At 44.2% G+C, this 20324-nt stretch overlaps 2 protein-coding genes and 1 long non-coding RNA gene across 4 annotated transcripts; 2 read left to right on the forward strand and 1 right to left on the reverse strand.

The window, feature by feature from the left end:
* Nucleotides 1-975: 975 nt before the first annotated feature.
* LOC120700453 (plant cysteine oxidase 2-like) lies at nucleotides 976-4386 on the reverse strand. Of its 2 annotated transcripts, XR_005685897.1 has the most exons (6): nucleotides 3790-4329; nucleotides 2255-2373; nucleotides 1969-2131; nucleotides 1638-1838; nucleotides 1331-1518; nucleotides 1034-1293 (listed from the first exon to the last, which is right to left on the reverse strand). XR_005685897.1 is itself a non-coding variant. In XM_039984697.1 (5 exons), the coding sequence occupies exons 1-5, from the start codon at nucleotides 4037-4039 to the stop codon at nucleotides 1424-1426; spliced, it is 828 nt and encodes a 275-aa protein (XP_039840631.1). In that variant the 5' UTR covers nucleotides 4040-4386; the 3' UTR covers nucleotides 976-1423. The 2 variants fall into 2 exon arrangements, 1 of the variants encoding a protein (XP_039840631.1); XM_039984697.1 differs by having other exon boundaries at nucleotides 976-1518; nucleotides 3790-4386.
* Nucleotides 4387-11870: 7484 nt separating this feature from the next.
* Nucleotides 11871-12092, forward strand: LOC120700454. Its single transcript, XR_005685898.1, has 2 exons — nucleotides 11871-11944; nucleotides 12019-12092. It is a non-coding gene; the product is annotated as an uncharacterized LOC120700454 (long non-coding RNA).
* Nucleotides 12093-13982: 1890 nt separating this feature from the next.
* On the forward strand, nucleotides 13983-19836 carry LOC120700455. Its single transcript, XM_039984699.1, has 7 exons — nucleotides 13983-14130; nucleotides 14804-16729; nucleotides 16807-16864; nucleotides 17222-17370; nucleotides 17735-17821; nucleotides 18719-18847; nucleotides 19453-19836. The coding sequence occupies exons 1-7, from the start codon at nucleotides 14053-14055 to the stop codon at nucleotides 19534-19536; spliced, it is 2511 nt and encodes an 836-aa protein (XP_039840633.1). The 5' UTR covers nucleotides 13983-14052; the 3' UTR covers nucleotides 19537-19836.
* The last annotated feature ends 488 nt before the right edge of the window (nucleotides 19837-20324 follow it).

Consider the following 20324-nt stretch of genomic DNA (forward strand, 5'->3'; position numbering starts at 1 on the left):
TATTATTGCAATTTTTTAATTTTTTTAGTTTATACAAATTATTAATGATGATGATAAATCAAGGAACCATGATGCACAGAGTTATCAATAAGGCCTATATGGAAAAGTTTAAACCACTAATTGAGCAAGGTAAATAAACCATCTTATGATGCCATAAAAAAATAACACGTACAACAACCACAGTAAATTCAATCGATTCTTTATCTTGATAAATTTCTTAACAAAATGTAATGTCAAAATCACCATCAAATGCTAATAACCCGTGCGGTAGCACGGGTTGATGGACTAGTATGCCCTAATGTCATGTTCGGTGTGCCTATCTTTATAGTTGTGAACTGCTACATCTTATCATAATTTTGGTGTGATGCAATCTCCTCAAGAAGGGCGATTCAAACCGGAAACATTTTCAATGGTAAAAAAAATGTGCTAATTCGATTCCGACTGGATGCTGCCGCGAAGGGAGAAAAATCACTCTGTTCTGCTGGCAACCAGCGACAGTATTTTTCTCTTACATCAAATCAGCACTACCCAGCCAATAATACTTTTCTCTCACAATAAATCAGAGATTGAGATTTAGTGAAGTACGGTACAGACCCACATGTCAGTGACTTGTAAGTCACGTACTAGGTCACTGAATCTGCGTCCGCAAATCAATACCCGCCACCTGCCACAGCCAGCCGAACAGAGTGAATGTAGTAGAGTGGAAAACGTGGCCCCATCCTGCCATGCCACGCCACCCATGCATGCCAAATGTGGCCAGCATCCGGCACAGGACAAGTACATACGTAGTACAGCACAAACTGTTGCTAGCTAGTCTTTCGTCAGATTTGACCATATCCTGACCCTTTGGTGCACCAAGACACCGGAACGCATAGACGTAAAGCAGCCAAGCAGGCTCAACGGCGACGTGCAAAAAGGTTCGCAGTTTGCGTACTAACGGATAGATGAAGAGCAAAGGGCAAACATGCGAGGATATACTTGAGAGACATTTCTTTGTTCAACAAGGAAACAGAAGATGTGCCCCTGAAACATTAAAGCAGGCAAAGACCTTTCCCTGCTCAACAAACCAAGCAAACGACCCACTGAATTTGGTCCATGATCACTTCAAAAAGAACACCTGCGTACATCTCTGTCTACAGGGAAACAAAAAATGATCATGCCCCCAAAAAGCCCAAATTCAAATTGCACTATTGGATACTCCAGTAACACAAGAGGAGCAGAGTCATCCCAAACCACAAGAGATTGTTTGTTTCGACCCAGACGAAATAAGAGAAACAAATGTCAAGTTTCCTAGCCTGTGAAACTGGCCTGGCCCGGCCTTTCCCTTGTACCCATTGTTGTCTGTCTTCGCAGCTAAGATATGTACATCAAGCTAGCGGCATTTGCTTCATCCTCTTCAGGTGTCACGGCAATGTCATGCTAGTCATGCCGAGACGCTAAACTTCCGCGGCATCTGTATACCTTTCATCTCAAATGTGGTAGAAACCTCTTTAAGCCAAGAATACTGTTCATCTCCACCTGAAATCACAATATTTCCCTCAGCTACCAGATTAAGAGCAATAACAATACTCTTCGATTTGAATGGATAGATTCTACACCTGCAGGAGATTGCTTGAAGAAGAAAGAAAGAAACTCACCAGTCAAGTACGGTGATTCGTCATAGTACGCGCAATCCCTTCCATCAGCACGGTTGTAAGGGGGCCCCATCACATCCAGCACGGCACAGGGGGTCAACGCAGTAAAACAGTGCAAATTCCCTCCATTTTCAGGGTACAGAACTACTGTCTCAGATGAAGCATCGAAAACAGAATCAGTATTTACCTTGGCCAAACGAGCTCCTGCGGTTGGGACAAGAAACAAATCACGCAGTGTTATTGACATCATTAATTTCCTGAAAGTGGCTAATGAAATAGGCATAAGCATTTCCCTGAAATTGGATCGTCCAAAGAAATAAAGGAAAAGACTAACCATCTGAGTGCTCAATTGCAGTATCATGACTCTCTGGCGGACTCTTAGCCCAGTCATATGACTTCAGGTGCATGGAACCAAATAGTATCTTGCTAAATACTGTCATCCCAGGATGGTTGTGAAGGGGAATAATTGCTGATTTCGGTAAACAGAAGATACCAAACTGCACAAAACATTCAACTTCAGCAAGAGGCATTTGGTAGCAAGTTATTCAAGACAGTTTCACACACATTTTCTTTTAAGTACACCAAAAAATCAATACAAAAAGACTGACAAGTTAAATTACCGAAAACTTGGGGCAATCATAGAAATGCAAATAAGTAACTCGAGGGGGGCCTTTAGAATCGGCATGCTTGAAGTACGGCATACTAGAATCTACCCCAACATCATGTGGTTTCAAATCATCTGCATCCAAAGGTTCAATGATTAGACAAATGCATCTCATGATTAAGATATCAAGTAATAGAGTATAGTGCCGTGTATACAGTTGCATGTGCAAGAGTACCAAGAAAAAAACAAAAAAGCAAAAGAATTACCAGTAGATTTTAAAGAACAGCAATGAATGCTGAATGTAATAGTCAGCAACATAGCATTAGCAGTGATGCTTCAAATTTCACAAGCAATCCATTGTATAATGGTAGCATTTTATGTTAAAAAATATGGATACAAAGACTGATCTGAACATGCTAAAAGGATATGTTGTTGCAACTTGCAAGAGAAAGACTACCAAGGAAAGACTCAAAAGGGCAAGGCAAAACAAATTTGCATTAGGCCTAGAAGAACAGCAGTAAATGCAATAGCCATCAATATAGCATTAGCAGTGATGCTTCCATTTCACAAGCCATCCGGTGCAAAACTACATCTTTTACATTGTCAAGACACAAGCACTGTAGTCCGTACAATGGTAAAAAAAGAATAAATGGTGGGAGATTTATAATTTAAACCCGTGAGGAGTAGCATTGTAGGAGTCATGTTTGCACATGCCTAATCTACCATCACTGAGCAAGGAAGCTTAAGGACATGGGTGGGAGTGGTCCGTGGTAGAGCTAGCCCCCACATCGACAACAACGATCTTTCTAATTAAACAGGTGTACTGCAAATTGCAAGCTTTAGGTTCCCAGCAAACTTAAATATCACTTTCCCGAGGGCACTGTTGCAATGCCATGGGACGGCAAACCTGCCGGCTGTCGCTACAGGCAAAGCAAAAGCACGGGTCACAAGGTGGACTTGGCAAGGTATGGCACCCAGACCCAGGACCTTACCATGCCAAAAATGGATGCCTCACGAGAGTACGAGATGAAACGAAAGGAACGAGAACGATGCCGACAACAGTAAAAAGTTCATCCCTCTGATCAACCCATCGATTCTGTTATCGCTGTCTCTACATCCTAATCACGGGGAACATGTACGAGTCTTGCGCAGGACTACAGGACGCGCACATGTTACTGAGGCAGTAGACATTCTCTTCCTGAAAAAACATCAAATCGCACGGCACAAAGACGGCAGTTTAGGGCTTGTTTGGTTCCCAGACTTTTTTTTTATAATTCCCTATCACAACAAGAAAAGAATCTAATTATTTTATAGTATTAAATAAAATCTATTTATAAATGTTTTTTAATAGCGGCGTACTAATTCGCTAATTATAGATTAATATATTTTATTATATTCGTCTCGCAGTTTAGCCTCAGAGTTCTGCAGTTAGTTTTATAATTAACTTTTATTTAATACTTCTAAATACTAAAATGTTCCGGTGACTAAAAAAATCCCTCGAGCCAAACAAGCCCTTACTCTACTGAAGGCGAAGCGAGGAGCGATACGTACTGAGGATGCCCGAGAGGCGCGCCACGGCGTCCGGCGGCGGCACAAAGCCCGGCGAGGAGGCCAAGAAGACCTCCCTGCTGGTGTCGAACAGCCTCTGCATCGGCGACTGGGAAGGCGCCGCCGGGGCCTTCTGGCGACGGCGGCGGATCTTCTTGGACGAGGCGCGGCCCTTGTCGGAGACGGCGGTGGGGGAGAGCTCCAGCCTGGCCCTGGGCTCCGCCACCTTGCTCCCTCCGACCTGAACCGGCATGACAGGGCGAGACCGCGGTCAGGAGCCGCTACCGACGCCGCAGAGGGATCTTGCCTGAAGGCGCGGCGGCAGGACCGGCCGGAAGAGGCGAGACAGGTCCCGGCGGCGCGGTGGCGAACTGAGCGAGGGGATCGGCGGGGGTGGGTATAAATCCTAAATCGGGAGGAGAGAATGGATTGCTGATATTTCCGTCCATCGGGGGCGGGGTCTGCAGTAGAAGTAGAAGGAGGCAAAGGCAGCCAAACCACGGTGCGGGGAAGCGGGAGGGGGGGAGGGACGAAGCCAAAACCGGGGGCGACGACGGGAGGAAGGAGGAGACCGGACCGCCCTTCCTGTGTGCGGCTCAATCCCCCATACTGCTCCGGTTCCGGTTTCTCTCTCTCACCTCTCTAGTCTATGCCTCCCTCCAATCCGCTACCGCTTTCTCTCTCCAAATCCGCTACCGCTTTCTCTCTCTAGGTGTGTACTTCTCTCTCTGCTTCGGAGGTTTGGTGGCTTGTTTGCCAGGTCACGCAGTCACGCTCACGCTCACGCTCATAGGCCTGCGAGCCACCGTGGAGGCTCCTGCTACATATCCACCACGTCAACCCTGGCTTTTGTCCACTTTTTACTTCTCTGAAAAAAACATTTTTTTAAAAAAATATGGTAAACACTAAAACTTTGGGACGTGTTTGGTTTTGACGAGCGCGGCCCTGCCAACGATAGGTGCGATAATACGCAGGTGGCTAATTTCTGCGCCCACAGGGCACAGGCCACAGTTTACCAACACTCGAGCGGAAAAATGAACTGACACAACTTGTTGATGCAAGCGTTACCTCCGAACCAAGCAGCAGTCATACTAGTTTGGACGTATTTAGGACTGGCATGCGGCACTTTGATTCTAATCTAAACACATCCTTAGCTTACCCACATTCATCATTATACCACCCATGAACACAATTTTCCACCTATAATCATTTTTTAAATTATATTATATATGTGCGTTGGATACGGATACAATAGCAGTTATAGATGGTGGTTTAAAACTATCTCGTAGGTAGGATTTGTATATCTTTCTTTAGGGCAACAAATTTGTATATCTTTTCTAATAAGTCAACAATAGATGTTACGCCCGCATATCTAGATGCATATCATAGCCACCACATCCTTCATCTCAAGTTTTATCCAACCTTTCTCTCAAAAAATATTACATATGTAAAAAAGACATAGGATGATTTTGTCCGAGCGCTGCATCGACGGCAATAGGCATGACATTGCGCGCAGGTGGCTAATTTCTACATCCACAGTTTGCTTACACTTAAGTGAAAAAATATGTCTAGCACATAACTACACTACTACAGAATAGGCCTTTGTTCCAGGTCATTTGTTCCGGTTACCTTTGGACCCGGGACAAAAGGTGGTTTTTGTCCCGGGTCCAAAGGAGCGGGGGGACAGGGGCCTTTTGTCCCGGGTGGAGCCACCAACCGGGACAAAATGCCCCCTTTTGTCCCGGTTGGTGGCTCCACCCGGGACAAAAGGTCCAACCCTTTTTATGCCGGTTGGTAACACCAACCCGGACAAAAGGGTGACCCTTTTTATCCCGGTTGGTGGTACCAACCGGGACAAAAGACCCTTTTTGTCCCGGGTGGAGCCACCAACCGGGACAAAAGGCCCCTCCACGTGATAGTTCAAAAGGGAGTTATTCTTTACTGAGTCACATGTACTACTTAGGTGAGTTGGCAAGCAGGCCATGCGCTAGGCAATAGGTCTTGGGTTCCAATCCCGCAGGGCGCAAATATTTTTTAGCACGAGGGACATTTTGTCCCGGTTCTACCACCCGGGACAAAAGCCTCCAGCGCTTTTGTCCCGGCGGCCGAATCCCGGTTCCAAAACCGGGACAAATGGCCTTATGGAACCGGGACAAAAGACTGTTTGTGTAGTAGTGCTAGTGTAGACGTGCGTGCCAAACCAAGTGGCTAAATTGGAATGGACACATCCGAAATTTGCACGCCACAATTTTGCTTTAATTTGAACGTACTTTTTAGCACACTCACATTTATTACCATATATTTATCAAGCCGTTGCATCCTCACCTATAAATATTTCTAAAATCATGTTTATACATGTGGATCGGATCGGATATGATAGTGCTACAGAAGGTGATTTTAAAAGTATCTTGTGAGTAGGATTTATATTTTCAAAAAATTATTAGCACCCACTATATAAAATTGTGTGACCCGCATATCTACATGGGATATTATTTGATCAGAATAAAACTGAAATATGGTAAGCCTCGGCACCATCCAAAATCATTAGATGGCAGTGCAGTGTATCATTGAATAGCATAAATATATACTGTGTTCCTTCCGTTTCAAAGTATGTGGTTCGTTTTGACTAAGCACAATTTTCAAAACAAAAAATGCCCGTACCAATAAAATAATAATGCTAAAAGTATTACTAATGTGAATCTAATATGATACTATTTTTGTATAACAAACTTAGCATCATAAGAGACTGATTGTTAATTGTTGAAGTCTACGAGATTTAAGTTTTTAGTGGAGTATGCGTGCATTTATAAAAAGAAACAAAGGGAATATTATACCAGTATCAAGAGTGAGAGGAAAGAGGATCCAAATTGCTCTCCTTTTAAAACATAATAATAATTTATATGTGCTGAATTTACGTTGAACAAGCAGCGAACTTTTTCAAGAGCCACAAGAAAGCTCGGACACAACCTGATACTGATACGCCAATGCAAACGCCCAAACCAAAAATTACAACCCCGAACCCCCCCCCCCCCCAAAAAAAAGAGAGAGATGAAGATTTTTGCCAAAAAAAAAAAGAAACCCTGAAGCGTTGGACCTCATGCAGATACAGGCAGCCATGTCAACATTGATTCTCAATTTCGGGAACCTTTTGACCGCCCGCAGGACCTTTATTAAATTTCTACTTCCTCCGTTCCAAATTATAATACATATCAAGAATCTTGGAGAGTCAAAGCAGTCTCAAATTTGACCAAGATTATATAGAGAAATATAAAGATTTATGATATCAAATTGATGTACTATGAAAATATAATTAATATAGAATCTAATGATACTTAGTTTATATAATGAATGTCATTATTCTATTATATAAATTTAATCAAACATTTTTTTTTACTCTCCAAGATTGTTGGAATGTCTTATAATTTTGAACGGAGGGAGTAGAAGCAAAAATCACAGCGAGTACAGGATGTGCATGTGGGATGTGCTTACATTTCGGGCTCATGAAATTCTTAAGGGTGGAAGATGATGCATGGACAACACGAATGAATAAGCACCAATAATTATTCCGTCGATTTTATTTTGAGGTCTTTTTTTGTTTAGGCTGTGTTTAGTTCGTGAAAAAAATTTGGGTTTTGATACTGTAGCACATTTCGTTGTTACTTGACAAATAATGTCCAATCATGAACTAATTAGGTTTAAAAGATTCATCTCGTGCTAATCAGTTAGACTATGTAATTAGTTATTTTTTTAACTGTATTTAATGTTCCATGCATGTGTCAAAAAATTCAATGTGACAGGTACTGTATTAAATTTTTTGGAAACTAAACAGGGCTTAAGGGCTGTGCGCCGTGTGGAGCGTCGCCGATCCACATGCCGTTTTCGGAAAGGAAGAGGTTGTGGAGCCGGTCAGCAATAATCAGCATGCATGGGCGGCGGAGTTCGCGGCGTGGAATTGGAAAAAAAAAAAGAATCCATCGCCATCCGCCGTTCGTGGAATGGCGTCGGGTCAGCGTGCGCGTAGTTTGAGAGAGAGAGAGAAAAATCCACTCGCATGGACGCCGTCGACGACGACGGCGGCACGGCACACCCCATAGCTGGAGCAAACGGCGAAATCACCCAGCTGGACTGGTTGGAGTAAACGGCAGAATACTATGTCGCTGCTGGTATGCGGTAGAATACCAGCAGCGACGGGCGACGGGGTGGGTAGAAAAGTCGGTAGTTTCGGGAGGGAGCCGGGCCGAGCAATCTCTTTTGTGGCGGTTGGGTGGGTGGCGGGCAATGGCATGCATGCATGCACGCCGTGTACCGCCGCCCGGGCGCAGGCGCAACGACGAACGGGACCCGGCGAGAAGCAGGCGTACTGGCGTCATCTCGCCGCTAGCCGGCCTGGATGCCATTTGTTTTAATCGCAAGTGTGCGTGCACACGACGACGACGACGCCGCCGCGCCTACGGCCTACTGGCCTACTTTTTTTTTTCGTCAAAAGTATCGCCACCGCGGCCGGCTTCTCGACCGGCGCTCCTTTTTGTGTGTACACGCAGCAGGCATACGTGGCAACGGGTTCGTTAGAGTTTGTTTTCAGGTCGTGCACGGTACAGGCACCGGCGGACCCTGTCGCTTGCTTCCTCCAGATGCATGCATGTTTGGACCAGCATGGGTATGCATGGCAGCAGGGGTGGAGGGCCTGTTATGGCGCACTATGGCGTGCGCCATACCTAAAGCCCGGCCCAAAAAAAATTTTCTCCCCTCGTCGCTGCATTCAGCCCGTCCGCGCAGACTCCGCCGCCCCGCAGCCGCTCCGCCTCCGCCCCGCCTCCGCCCCGCTGCCCCGCCTGCTCCGCAACCCGTTCCTCCTCGGCTTCCCCGTCGACGCTGCCCTCCTCGGCACGCTCCTCCCTGCCTGCGCCGCGGCCCGCGTCCAAATCCTTCGCGGGCCCGCCGCCCTGCCGCCTCCCCCCCCTCCGCCCCGCTTGCTCTGCAACCCGTTCCTCTTCGGCTTCCCCGTCGACGCCGCCCTCCTCGGCACGCTCCTCCCCGCCTGCGCCGCGGCCAAATCCTTCGCGGGCCCGCCGCCCCGCCTCCGACCCCTACTTCCGTGTCTTGACCTCACCGACTTCTTTGGCAAGTGCTCCCTGTTTCTCCGCTGCACATGTTTCGGATCACCAGCTTCCCCGAGTTATACTTTTGTCTTGCGAATTCAAAGGATCTCTTGTAGTAATTTCAGCGAAAATTCGTTGATTTTTTTTGTGGGGGGGGGGGGGGCTACGATACACTGTGAAATGGACGGTTCTCGGCTGACATGGCAGCATGGGCCGAACGAGGAACGTACGTACAATATTCCTTCTTTCTCACGACCATCGGACACCGATCGAGAATTTAGTACTTTCTAGTCGTAGGGTTTTGACATGTCGCGCATATATATACTTGTTCTAAAAACATAAGATTTACTCTACGGTATACATTTTTAACTATGATCAAATTTAATTTATAAACAAGTGTTAGCTAGCATCTATAAGATCATGTAAATGTGCGCTGTCAAAACATGTATTTTTGATGGATTTTATGAAACTAAGGGGAGTTTCATGAGAGTTTTTTGGACATTTAATTTTGCTGGTGTGTCAGGATATTTATGAAGAGAGAGAATGAAGAGTTTCATAGAATGTGAGATGAGTTTCATCCCTATGACACTCTTTCGGCACGGTTATCTAGTTTTGTTCTAGATAAATGTGTAAAATCCTATACATTGAGACCGATGCTCGTAGAGTATGGTTGGCTTGATGCACTTTTCCATAAATCTTCGTCAAAATTAGAGAAGATTCACTTAATACTGAAAAAAGTAACGTGGTGATCGAATACTATATGTCATCATGAGTAAACATCAAGCGAGGTATATAAGGTGTCCGACACATCCGATGGCGGGACGATGCATGTTGTTAAAATCCATACGGGAACTAGGATTATTGAACTCGTTACAAGAACATGGAGTGATATCCAGAGCACCATTACTCCCGATTGCATACTTTCAAGTTTCAACGAACCACGAGTGATGCCTTGCTGGAGGGTCAGTATGCATGCCGTCTCGAAGTAGCCTGTATTATACAGGCTGTATATGGTTGGTTGCTGCTCAGCAAAGCAAACGAAGTTGAAGGGTCTCAAGGTGTACTATGTGTTTCTTTTTCCTATACCCTATATCTGTGTCTTTCAAGATTATCTACTATTGAATCATGCTATATAGTAATATAGGCGCCCCTTAAACATTCTAATTACACTTTTATTTGCTACAGAATGCTGGATTCCTTCACCCTCGAATTAAAGATTGGAACCCAGCTTTTTGTACGGCCTGCATATGCTGTTGCTTTTTTCTTTTTGCCGAAATAAAGAGGAGTGAGAGTGACAATGTTTTTTTAAACTCGACACTGTTATACTAGAATAGAGTGTCTCTCCACCAGTGACATTATGTTGCCTTTTTTTCTTTTTTTATAAGTATTTTCTTTCTTTTCTGATGTAGTTCTGTTTTTTTTTGAGTCACTGATGTAGTAGTTCCGTGTACAAAAGCAAGCAACGCCTAACTAGGCTCCAGGCCCAGCAAAGAAGAAAGCAGCGGAGCAGCCCGAGCGGCCTGGGCTCCAGCCTCCAGGCCCAACCCAAGCGAGCGCCAAGCGGCCGAGCAACCCGATGGGGGGATTCCCCACTCTCCCTCTCGTCTCGCCAGTCGCCACCAAGGTTACCCGAACCGGTGGGAACCGGTCCGGTTTGACCGGTTACCGGTCAAACCGAACCGGTCCGGTTCCGGTTCTGACCGGTATGAAACCGGCCAAAATTCAAAATTCAAATTTGAAATAAAAAAAATGAAAAATTTCTAAAAATTTCCTAAAAATACTTCAAGGTGTGACAAATCTAATGGTGTCAAACTTTCTCAAAAATTCGGTCAATAAGTATAGTTTGGGATATTTTTAGTCAAATCGAAAAAGAAAAAAAATGAACGGACGGCCCACTAAGGCCCATAGCAAATGGGGACCTTAATAGCGCCTACAACTGAGCTGGGGGGTCACGGGCGCCCCAGAGTCTTCCCCACCCACCCCGAGCCCTGTCCGCCGCCCCCCCCCCCCCCCTTGGCGACCGGCGTTGGAAGCCGGCAAGCCGCCTCCAACGAGCGGCCGGCCGGCCGGTAGGGCCGGTAAACCGGTCCTGTTACGGATCCGCTCGGCCGCGTGGCGGAACCGGCACGGAGGAGCGGTAAGCCGCCATTTTACATCGGTTAGCCGGTTGTTGTGGCCGGTCTTCCGGTCCGATTGCGTATCCGGAGCTCCGCGCCGCTAAACCGGCTCTAAGGAGCGGTAAGCCGGCCTGATAGAGCGGCTAGCCGGACATAGACTCCGGTAAGCCGGTCCGATTGAAGGCAAAGGTATTTATTTTTTTTCCCTAGGATTTAGGTGTATGACTTAGGTATATTTAGAATGTAGGTAAGATTTAGGTAGATTTAGGATTTAGAATGTATTTGGATTTAGGATTTTTTGCACCATGTAGTAGAATTTTTGTAGATTTGATTTAGGTGTATTAGATGATTTTTGACACTACGACTTAGGAGTTAGAATATTAGATGATATGTTTTTATTGTCTATGTATGCAGATAGACAATGGAAGGCAGAGATGTTGTATGGGAACACGGTGAAAATCTGTATCCCGGATGGCGATGCAATTATTGTCGTACGCAGAAAGGAGGAGGTGGTGCGACTAGATTGAAACAACATTTGGCTGGGCGCGGGGCGGAGGTGGTCCATTGCAGGAATTTGCCACCTGATGTGCGGGAATTCTTTCAGCGTGAGTTGGATAGGGCAAAGAAGGCAACTGCTGACCGGGCCCGAGAGAGGTTGAGACGGGAGAAGGCTGCAGCGGAGGGAAACTATCCCGGTGATGAAGAAGATGAGGAGGCCCAGGTGCAGCGTGCCTTGATCAGAATGAGCAAGACTTGAAGACGAGGTACGTAAAGTTTCAGAAAGACTGGCCCTTATTTGGCATCACGTTGATGTGTGATTCATGGACTGGTCCGACGAGGATGAGTGTCATCAACTTTTTGATATATTGCAATGGGGTCATGTGGTTCCATAAGTCTATTGATGCAACTGGAAGAACTCAAGATGCTGCATATTTGTTCAAGGTAGTCCCTAAATATTTTGAAGTGATGTTGTGTATGTTTTGACATGGTACTAAACAATCTGTCTTCCATTGCAGGAGATTCGAAAGGTGGTGGAAGAGATTGGACCGGAGAATGTCGTGCACGTAGTGACCGACAACGGCTCGAACTACAAAAAAGCATGCAATGAACTACTAAGTGACGTGTATGACCACATAGCTTGGACACCATGTCTAGCACACACCGTCAATTTGATGTTGAAGGATATAACTCGAAGACCTGAACATGGTGTTATAATCAAGCAGTGCAAGCGAATTTCAAGTTGCAGAAGGGGACTAAGCAGGGTGACCCGAAGCGTCGAAAAAGTAAAGGAACAACAAAACCAGTGAGCAGCGACACCGAGACTGATGATGGCGAAGGTAAGCGTAGTCCTCCGTACCAGGAGTCCGAGGATAGCAGCTCGACCGATGATGGTGATGATGGTGACGGCGCTGAGCCTGATGCTGGTGGTGCTGATGCTGGTGGTGGTGGTAGTGGTCGTGCTCGTGGTGTTCGTTTCACAGGTATATATTGCACATACAAATACACACATATTTCTAACTATTGACTACTAATTATGAAATATGGTTGATTGCAGGGGAAACTCAGTTCACACATGCTACTCAGGACACCGACCATGGAGCACCGCAATCGCAGAGGAGAACAGGTGGACCGACGGACTATGACAGTCCACAAAACTCTTCTTCCTCCTACCGCGATTCGAGGCACTCTTTTCACTATCCCATTCCTGACATCAGTATGCAGCCACCGACGAGATGAGTGTACGAATGAGAAGACCCCCAATTTTACACTATGTTAGTTCAGGAATGGCAGACAACATCGGCGTGGACGGGCCAAACTTGGCAACACTACAAGGCTGAGCTGCTTAGAGTGCGAGGTATCGCTTTGATGTCCACCGCCGAATACCAAACCGCATCCCAAATGAGGGTCTTCCCATTCCTACGTTGAACTTTCATTTCATGTGTATAGGTGTATGACTCCGTATTTGTATGCACGCTTATTACTATTGTATTTGTTTGTATGATTATAACTCATTGCTTTGGTAGGGTCATTTACATTAAAATGTGCATAGCTCATGTCGAAATTTCCTTTTATTTCACACCGGGATCCATTTTTCAAGCGTCGGAAAAATACTATAAACTACCGGTATACCGGCCAAACCGGCCGGTATACCGGTATAACCGGTCGGTTTACCATTTTAAACCGGACAGCCGAAACCTATGGTATACCGGCGAAACCGGCCGGTATACCGGACTTTTGTACCGGCATACCGGTACATACCGTTATAACTGCAGAATTCGAATTCAAATTCCATTTTGTCCGGTTCCGACCGGTATCCGGCCTAACAGGACCGGTAAACCGGTACCGGAGCCCGGCGGTTAGGCCGGTCCGGTCGGGAATGGAAACCCTGGTCGCCACTCCCTCACTCTCGTCGGTTCGTCCCCTACTCTCCTTCCTATGTCGCTTTTCTCGAGTTTCGAGCAGGGTTAATAATCCCGACCGGTCCGGTCAAACCACTGCCCTCCGGTAGCGGTTTACCAGACCGGTTTGATCGGAAATCGGTGGAAATCACTTGAATTCAAATTTAAATTCAAAATCGCATGTGTAATCGGTTTGAACCGGTATACCTACCGGTTTGACCGGTTTTACCGGCGGTTTGACCGATTTGAATTCAAATCTAAATTCAAAATCGCATGTGTAACCGGTTTGGAATGGTATACCGGCCGGTTTGACTGGTTTACCGGCCGGTTTGAACGGTTTACAAAGTGGGCCTTAATTGCCCGTCTCATTTTTTCCCTTTTTTTAACTTTAAATGCCCAAAAAATATGTTAAATGAACGAATTTTGAGAAAATTTAACACCATTAGATTTGTCGCACCTTGAAGTATTTTTAGAAATTTTTTAAGATTTTTTTTGAATTTAAATTTGAATTTTAAATTTGGACCGGTTCGTTACCAGGCCGGACTTTGTAAACCCTGTTCTCGACTAAATCCTAAACCACCCGCGTCCCCAGCTCCGCCCCCTTTCCCCTTCTCGGTCACCCTCCCCCGAAGCGGCGGTGGCGGCGCCGACATGGGCGCCCTCTCGGCGTCGACCTCGTCGGTGAACTGGCTAGTCGAGGACGACATCCTCCTCAAGAACGCTGTCGAGGTAATCCCCCCGGCCCAGGCACCTTGCGTCCCCAATCTCAATTTCTTGTCTCCGTACTGTTGGTCGCGACGTGTCAAATGTCAATTGAAGCGTCTGATTTTGTTCATGAGCTATTTCTGATGGAGCGCGACGGATTCCGAGGGATTCGTGTTTACCGGGTAGTTGGAATGATGATCCTCTTTGCACGCGGAAAAAGAAAAGGAACTTTAATCCTCCCACTTCGTGAAATTGCTTATCTATAATCAGATTAGAATGACGTCGCCTGGTGGTTTTAGCAATTTTGCCCCCCACCCCCGTGGGATCGTGAATTTCGTTGTGCATTTCTCAGTTAAGAGGAATTTTGATTCTGGTAATTCTACTCTTACTCTGGGATTTAAAATCTTGAAAATGGCGAAAGTTTTGTTTCCTTAGAAATTCTCTTATTTGCATTGCAGCTATATTTTATTCTAAGCAAAAATCCCTTCAAAATATATTCTGAGCAATTCTTATTATTTATCTTTAGTCAGTATACTGACCTTGCAATCCTAATAACTGGGCTTTTGATTTTGTGAAGCTGATTCTGTATACCAAACCTCAAAGTTTAGAAAGCTTCTTCAAAACTTGGACCCACATGACCTTACTACTAATGCTCTGTTTTGTGCCAAGTCCTAACTGGTCCTTGTGATACTTGTAGACCGGTGCCTCGTTGGAGTCCTTAGCAAAAGGAGCTGTATGTTTTTCCCGTAAATTCACTCTTCAAGAAATACATGATCGTTGGAATTCATTGCTGTATGACCCAGAGGTCTCAACACAAGCTTCTTCTCGGATGGCCGAATATGAAAATGAACTCTCCATGTCTGACCCGGCCAAGGCACATAAACTTTTCAATTCAAAAGCAAAGGATTTTTCATTTCAGAAACGGAAAATTGACAGTGTGAAGAACCTATATTATGCAATGAGAAAGCGAGTATGCACAGATCCATGTAACACCACAGAGCTTGTTGCTCCCTGTTCATGTATAGCAAATGGTAATGAGTGTGTCTGTGGAGGCCTTCCTAATAATATTGAGCCTGAGCTCAGTTCAGTGAACCGCTATGGGCAAGCGGGTGCAAGCTACTACGGTGGACATACATATCCTGGAACAAATGGACATTCTTTTCACACAAAACATGCTGAAAACATGGTAAGAGATGGGGATGACACCAATAACACTTCATACGGCTACTCAGATGTAGGTCAAATGTATGAACATCATGCCTACACTGCAAATAATCATGGGAATGGTGAAGGGAACAATGTTTCTCTAAAGAGTATCACAGATTTTCAGGATTCTATGCAGTTCCAGCAATTGGACAGCACCCAATGTGGTAATGGAGTGGTAGACTCAAAGGCGTTGGTGATCCCTAACCATTTCAGTGGAAATGTGCAGGAACCTATCCCGCTCCAAGTGATTGGTCAACCTGAGGCTTCTGAAGCATCTGCTGGTGCAATTTGGAGTGGGGTTCCGCGAAGAGGCACGCTCAATCTTCGTGATGATAAGAATGTAAAGTCAGAAAACAGGGACCCTCTCACCTTTGAAGCAAATCTAGATGGTGGGATTTGCACGTCTGGTTTAGATCATGCGTCAGATTTCATGGACTTCCCATTTTTCAGCAATAGTGAAGAATTTGATATCCTGAATGGTGAAAACTTTTTGAATTCTCCGAGCGAGGGAAACCAGGAGGATTTAGATGATCCTGCCTTCAAGGTTGTCCCTGGGGTTAGATCAACCATTCAAAATCTGGCGCATCCTGATGAAGCCAATATGTCCTGTGATCAAATAAATCCTGACCATTTGGAAAGTAATGTGGATGTTTCTGGTATAATGTTAGTTCCTACTTCATTAGAAGTGCCATGTCCTGGCCTGTATGTTGAGTGCAAATTGAACACAGAAGATCCTGAAATCCCTTGCAACGATGATGTTGTTACACCTCGTGAGTACCCTCTTGAGTGCTGTACGTCTACCTTGGGCCAGAAATCCGAGAACGCTATCTATTCAGTCTCCCCTGCAACCAGCCCTCCATCGAATGCTGAGCATTCCAAAGCAAATGACATGGCCCTAATAAAGGTGGAGGATATGGCAAACGTCCATCCTTCACTACAAACAGTGAAGATTAGCTCATCCACTTCAGATCAAAAAGAAGATTCAGTGGCACATGATAAAGGTGGTGTCCTAGGAGCTAAGCCGTCAGAAGGTCCTTCAACAAGTGGAGGCCTTTTGACTACTACTAATATTGACACAAATGATGCAAACACATGCATGCTAGCTTTGCCCTCTTTCAGCGCTGCTGGATTTGGTAAGCGATCACCTTCCAGTTTAGGACAACACGAGGGTTTTAATAACTCTCATGTCCTGACTTCACAAAATTCAGTTCAAGCTCCTGATCAGATGCAACACAAGTCACTTGATGGTCAACCAGAATTAGGTGACGAGGCTGCTCTACATAACTGTATGCCATCAAAGGCACTGTCAGATTTGGGGATTCACGACCCTATTGCAACATTGCCAACACCAACTCAAGCAGAAGAATGCCTTGACAATGAAAACGATATTCCAAATTACTATGATCTTGAAGCTTTGGTAAATATCTTTTAGCTCAGCTACTGGGATCTCTTTACCATGACGTTCCTGATTAGTCATGTACATGTTCATTGCAGATTCTTGACCAGGATCTTATCCCATGGGATCAAGACTCTGATTTGATGCATCCTGAAGGTAAATGTGTATGCATTACTTAATTTGCTTGCTGTTCAAGACATGTATGGCAATTTAATCAAACAATGTATAGGAATGCACCTTTTTTGTAATAAAAATAGTTACTGTGTAGAGTTTGCTGAAGTATTGTGATGTTGAATCTAAAATTATTAATTTATATGCAATTGGTTGGCTAAGGGTTTAGAAATGATCTAACTCATAGGCTCAAAAAATGTGAAGAATTAATAATCTAGGTGAAATCAGTGCAACCTGTACTGCAAATGGTCTTCTTATGATATGTAGCTTGTGTGTCATAAAAGCTATGTACAATGGAACAGAATGCGTTCTTATTTTCTTCTTTTTCTTTGACCTTTTCAGTTATCAGATTTCATCACCCGGAAAGCAGGAAGGCATTGATAAGATTGGAGCAGGGTGCTCGATCTTATATGAACAGAGCTATAATGTCACATGGTGCCTTAGCAGTTATCTATGGATTGCACTTGAAATACTTCATGAAGGATCCTGAGGTCAGCAATCTTTTTTTAGCTAAATCCGTTATAGGATGTAGTGACAGGTAGGATAACTAAGTGCACAATTTCATATCTATATCTTGTGGTGGAAAACTTGCTGTGGTATTAGTGTATTACATCAACCCCCAGTCACTTAGTGATAGCGCTTTTGGTTTCTTGAACTTGAGATATAGTATCTGTTAATTTCTGAATAACACCAGGGTCACTTTTTTATTCCCATTTTGGAATTTCATGTTCTGACCTGAGAGTGATCATGGTTAGGAGCCGTGAGATTCAACCGTCTTGCTTTTGTACATTACAAACTATGCAGTGGATATTTGTGTAATATCATCTTCTGATTTTTTTTTCTTTGCTCATGCAGGTTACTCTAGGAAGAGAGACAGAAGATGTCAAAGTTGACATTGATTTGGGAAAAGAAGGGAGGGCAAATAAAATATCTCGCCGACAGGTAATTCCTTGAACATTCCATTGTGCGTAAAGAAATATCACCTACATTTCCTTATGAATGGCTGATGCTCAATTGTAGTGGACATGGCCGCATTAGTGGTTTTTTCTAAAGATGAGAAACATACATGCCCTGTAGAATGAGAGATTAAATTTTATGATCTCTTGTTTTCAATTGCACACATCATATGCATGGTCCTACTCTGTGGTGTGTTCAAGGCCAAACATTATCTTAGCACCTCAGGTGGATCTTTATCTTATTGGCAGACACAGTTTGCCTATACCACCTTCATGGCTTCGATAGACGTTGGTACTGCTACATGTGTCTTGTTGCTCTGATGCTTTCCAAACACATTTTAGCATGCAGGCTGTGAGGTTTGCTTGAATTAGCAAAGTAGCCACTAGCCAACTTTATCTGTAGGCAATACTTGCTGCTAATGCATCAAGTTGATGAATTCTGTTTCATCTAGGTTCCTTTTATCATAAATTTGTGTTTCAGTTGGGGATTTTTAAGCCTTAACACTGTTGTTTGACATTGACTGTGTACAAGTGTAAAAAATATTTCCAGCTGTATAAATTTACCACAAGTTTGTTTTGGAAATTCGAATTACTGAAAGGGTGGCACTGGTTGCTCATAATGCCACCTGCAGTAACTTTTGCATCAATTCTGTTGATCATGTTATTCTGAACCAATTTCAAAAGCAATTAATGACAGTTCTCGGTGCTCACATTGTGGTGCCCAGTTGGTTTCATTTTATCCTGCTGACTGCATCATATACTATTCCCCTTAGTTTGCACACCGCCCCAAAAGATGATAATTCCTTGCTTTTGCTAATTCAGTTTCTTCTTTCACATGTATTTGCACCATTACATTTAATCTCTGTATTGTTCTGACAATCAGGCTGTTATCAAGATGGATGAAGCTGGATCTTTTCATATTAAGAACATTGGAAAATGTCCAATATTTGTTAATAGCAAGGAAATACCAAGCTGTAAACGCATCAACTTAAGTTCTGATTCATTAATTGAGGTATTGATACTCTCTTTCTTTGATTTCTAATTAAAATGTGCAATAAATTCCTTTTCCGTTCTTATTTCTGTCTTATCTTGTCCTTGCTACCCGGTCTGTTCCTTTGCTATTGTATATGCTTCCTACTATAATATGAAAGGCAGATCACCTGCCCCGCCTCCCCCCATACTCCAATTTTGAATACATTCCTGACTTGGTCTACCTACCTTTGTTTTGTTACTGTTCCGATCCTGTCATATACTCTTATGATACAAATATTAGTGGCAACCATTATTCAAAATCTGTTTGTATCGATCACTATATAGTCTATGATATGAGGTTTGAAAATAATATGTTATTCAAATACAATAATTTTGAACTTCTTGCCATTCTGTTATTCTGGACATTATGTAGCATTTTAAAATAATACGAGCCAATATAGTGGTCATTTATATGCCGATATGTCAAAATTACTTTTCCTTCACTTAACTACTGTGCTAGTTTTGCTGTCCTTGGTTTTGAAGGAAACAAATAGGTAGTCCTTTTGCCCATGTTATTTCGCTGAGACAATGCATTTCATTATTATGCCCGAGCTGTGCTTATTTAGCTTTCAATTTTTCTTGCAGATAAAGGATATGAGGTTTATTTTTCATATAAATCATGATGCTGTGAGACAGTACATTGGTTGTGACCTGAAGCCAGAACACTAATTTCGTTTCTTTTGGCACGCTGTGAATGATCCCCTCATTAACAACGATAGCAGCAGTAAATGTTGGGTAAGCACTGTTCATTTAGGATGTTCCTTCATGTGACCATGTTAGTTAGTCTTCACTTGTGTCCAACCTTGGGTCAGTTGTCTGTAAATGGTTGTAGTGTCATGTGTTTTCTGTTGTTCCGTGCTGTTTGACGAGCATAACTCCACGTCCTGCACCTTTTCTTTCAGTTTGTTCTTAACATTCCAAGGCAATAATTTCATTCGAAAACTGGCACCGGAGGGTGCCAAGAGCCAACCACTGCAAGCGTGAAAAGAATAGAAAGAGGGGGGGGAGGATGCACACGATGCAAGCGTGCAAGGAACAATCGGATTCATGCAACATTAGCAAACCATACTTCATTTATTTACACCTGTGGTGATATTGAAGCACACGAAATCTGAACCGGCTCTTGACGGTGGTGGCGTTTTTACCCAAGTAGGACCTGACTGTCTTTGGTGCTGACACTGTTTTTTCTACGGCAGATGCGTATAGCCCATCCCGATGTAATTACTGCTCGGATGGACACAACGGATGATGTTCCGTCGCTGTTACTGATGCGAGATAAAATGGTGATCGAAACTAAAGAGTTGATAGTGCAAGAGAATTTCCTCAGCTGGGCCTGCCTCCAGCCTTGTGGGCTAGATTAATAGGCCCACTTTTGAGCATACCATACTGGGCTGGCGGTGATTTGCACAAATAGGGGGGGGGGGGGGGGATGTTTATTTTCCCCAATTTTCCCCTCT

The sequence above is a fragment of the Panicum virgatum genome, chromosome 3K (assembly GCF_016808335.1).
Source record: "Panicum virgatum strain AP13 chromosome 3K, P.virgatum_v5, whole genome shotgun sequence".
NCBI lineage: Eukaryota > Viridiplantae > Streptophyta > Magnoliopsida > Poales > Poaceae > Panicum > Panicum virgatum.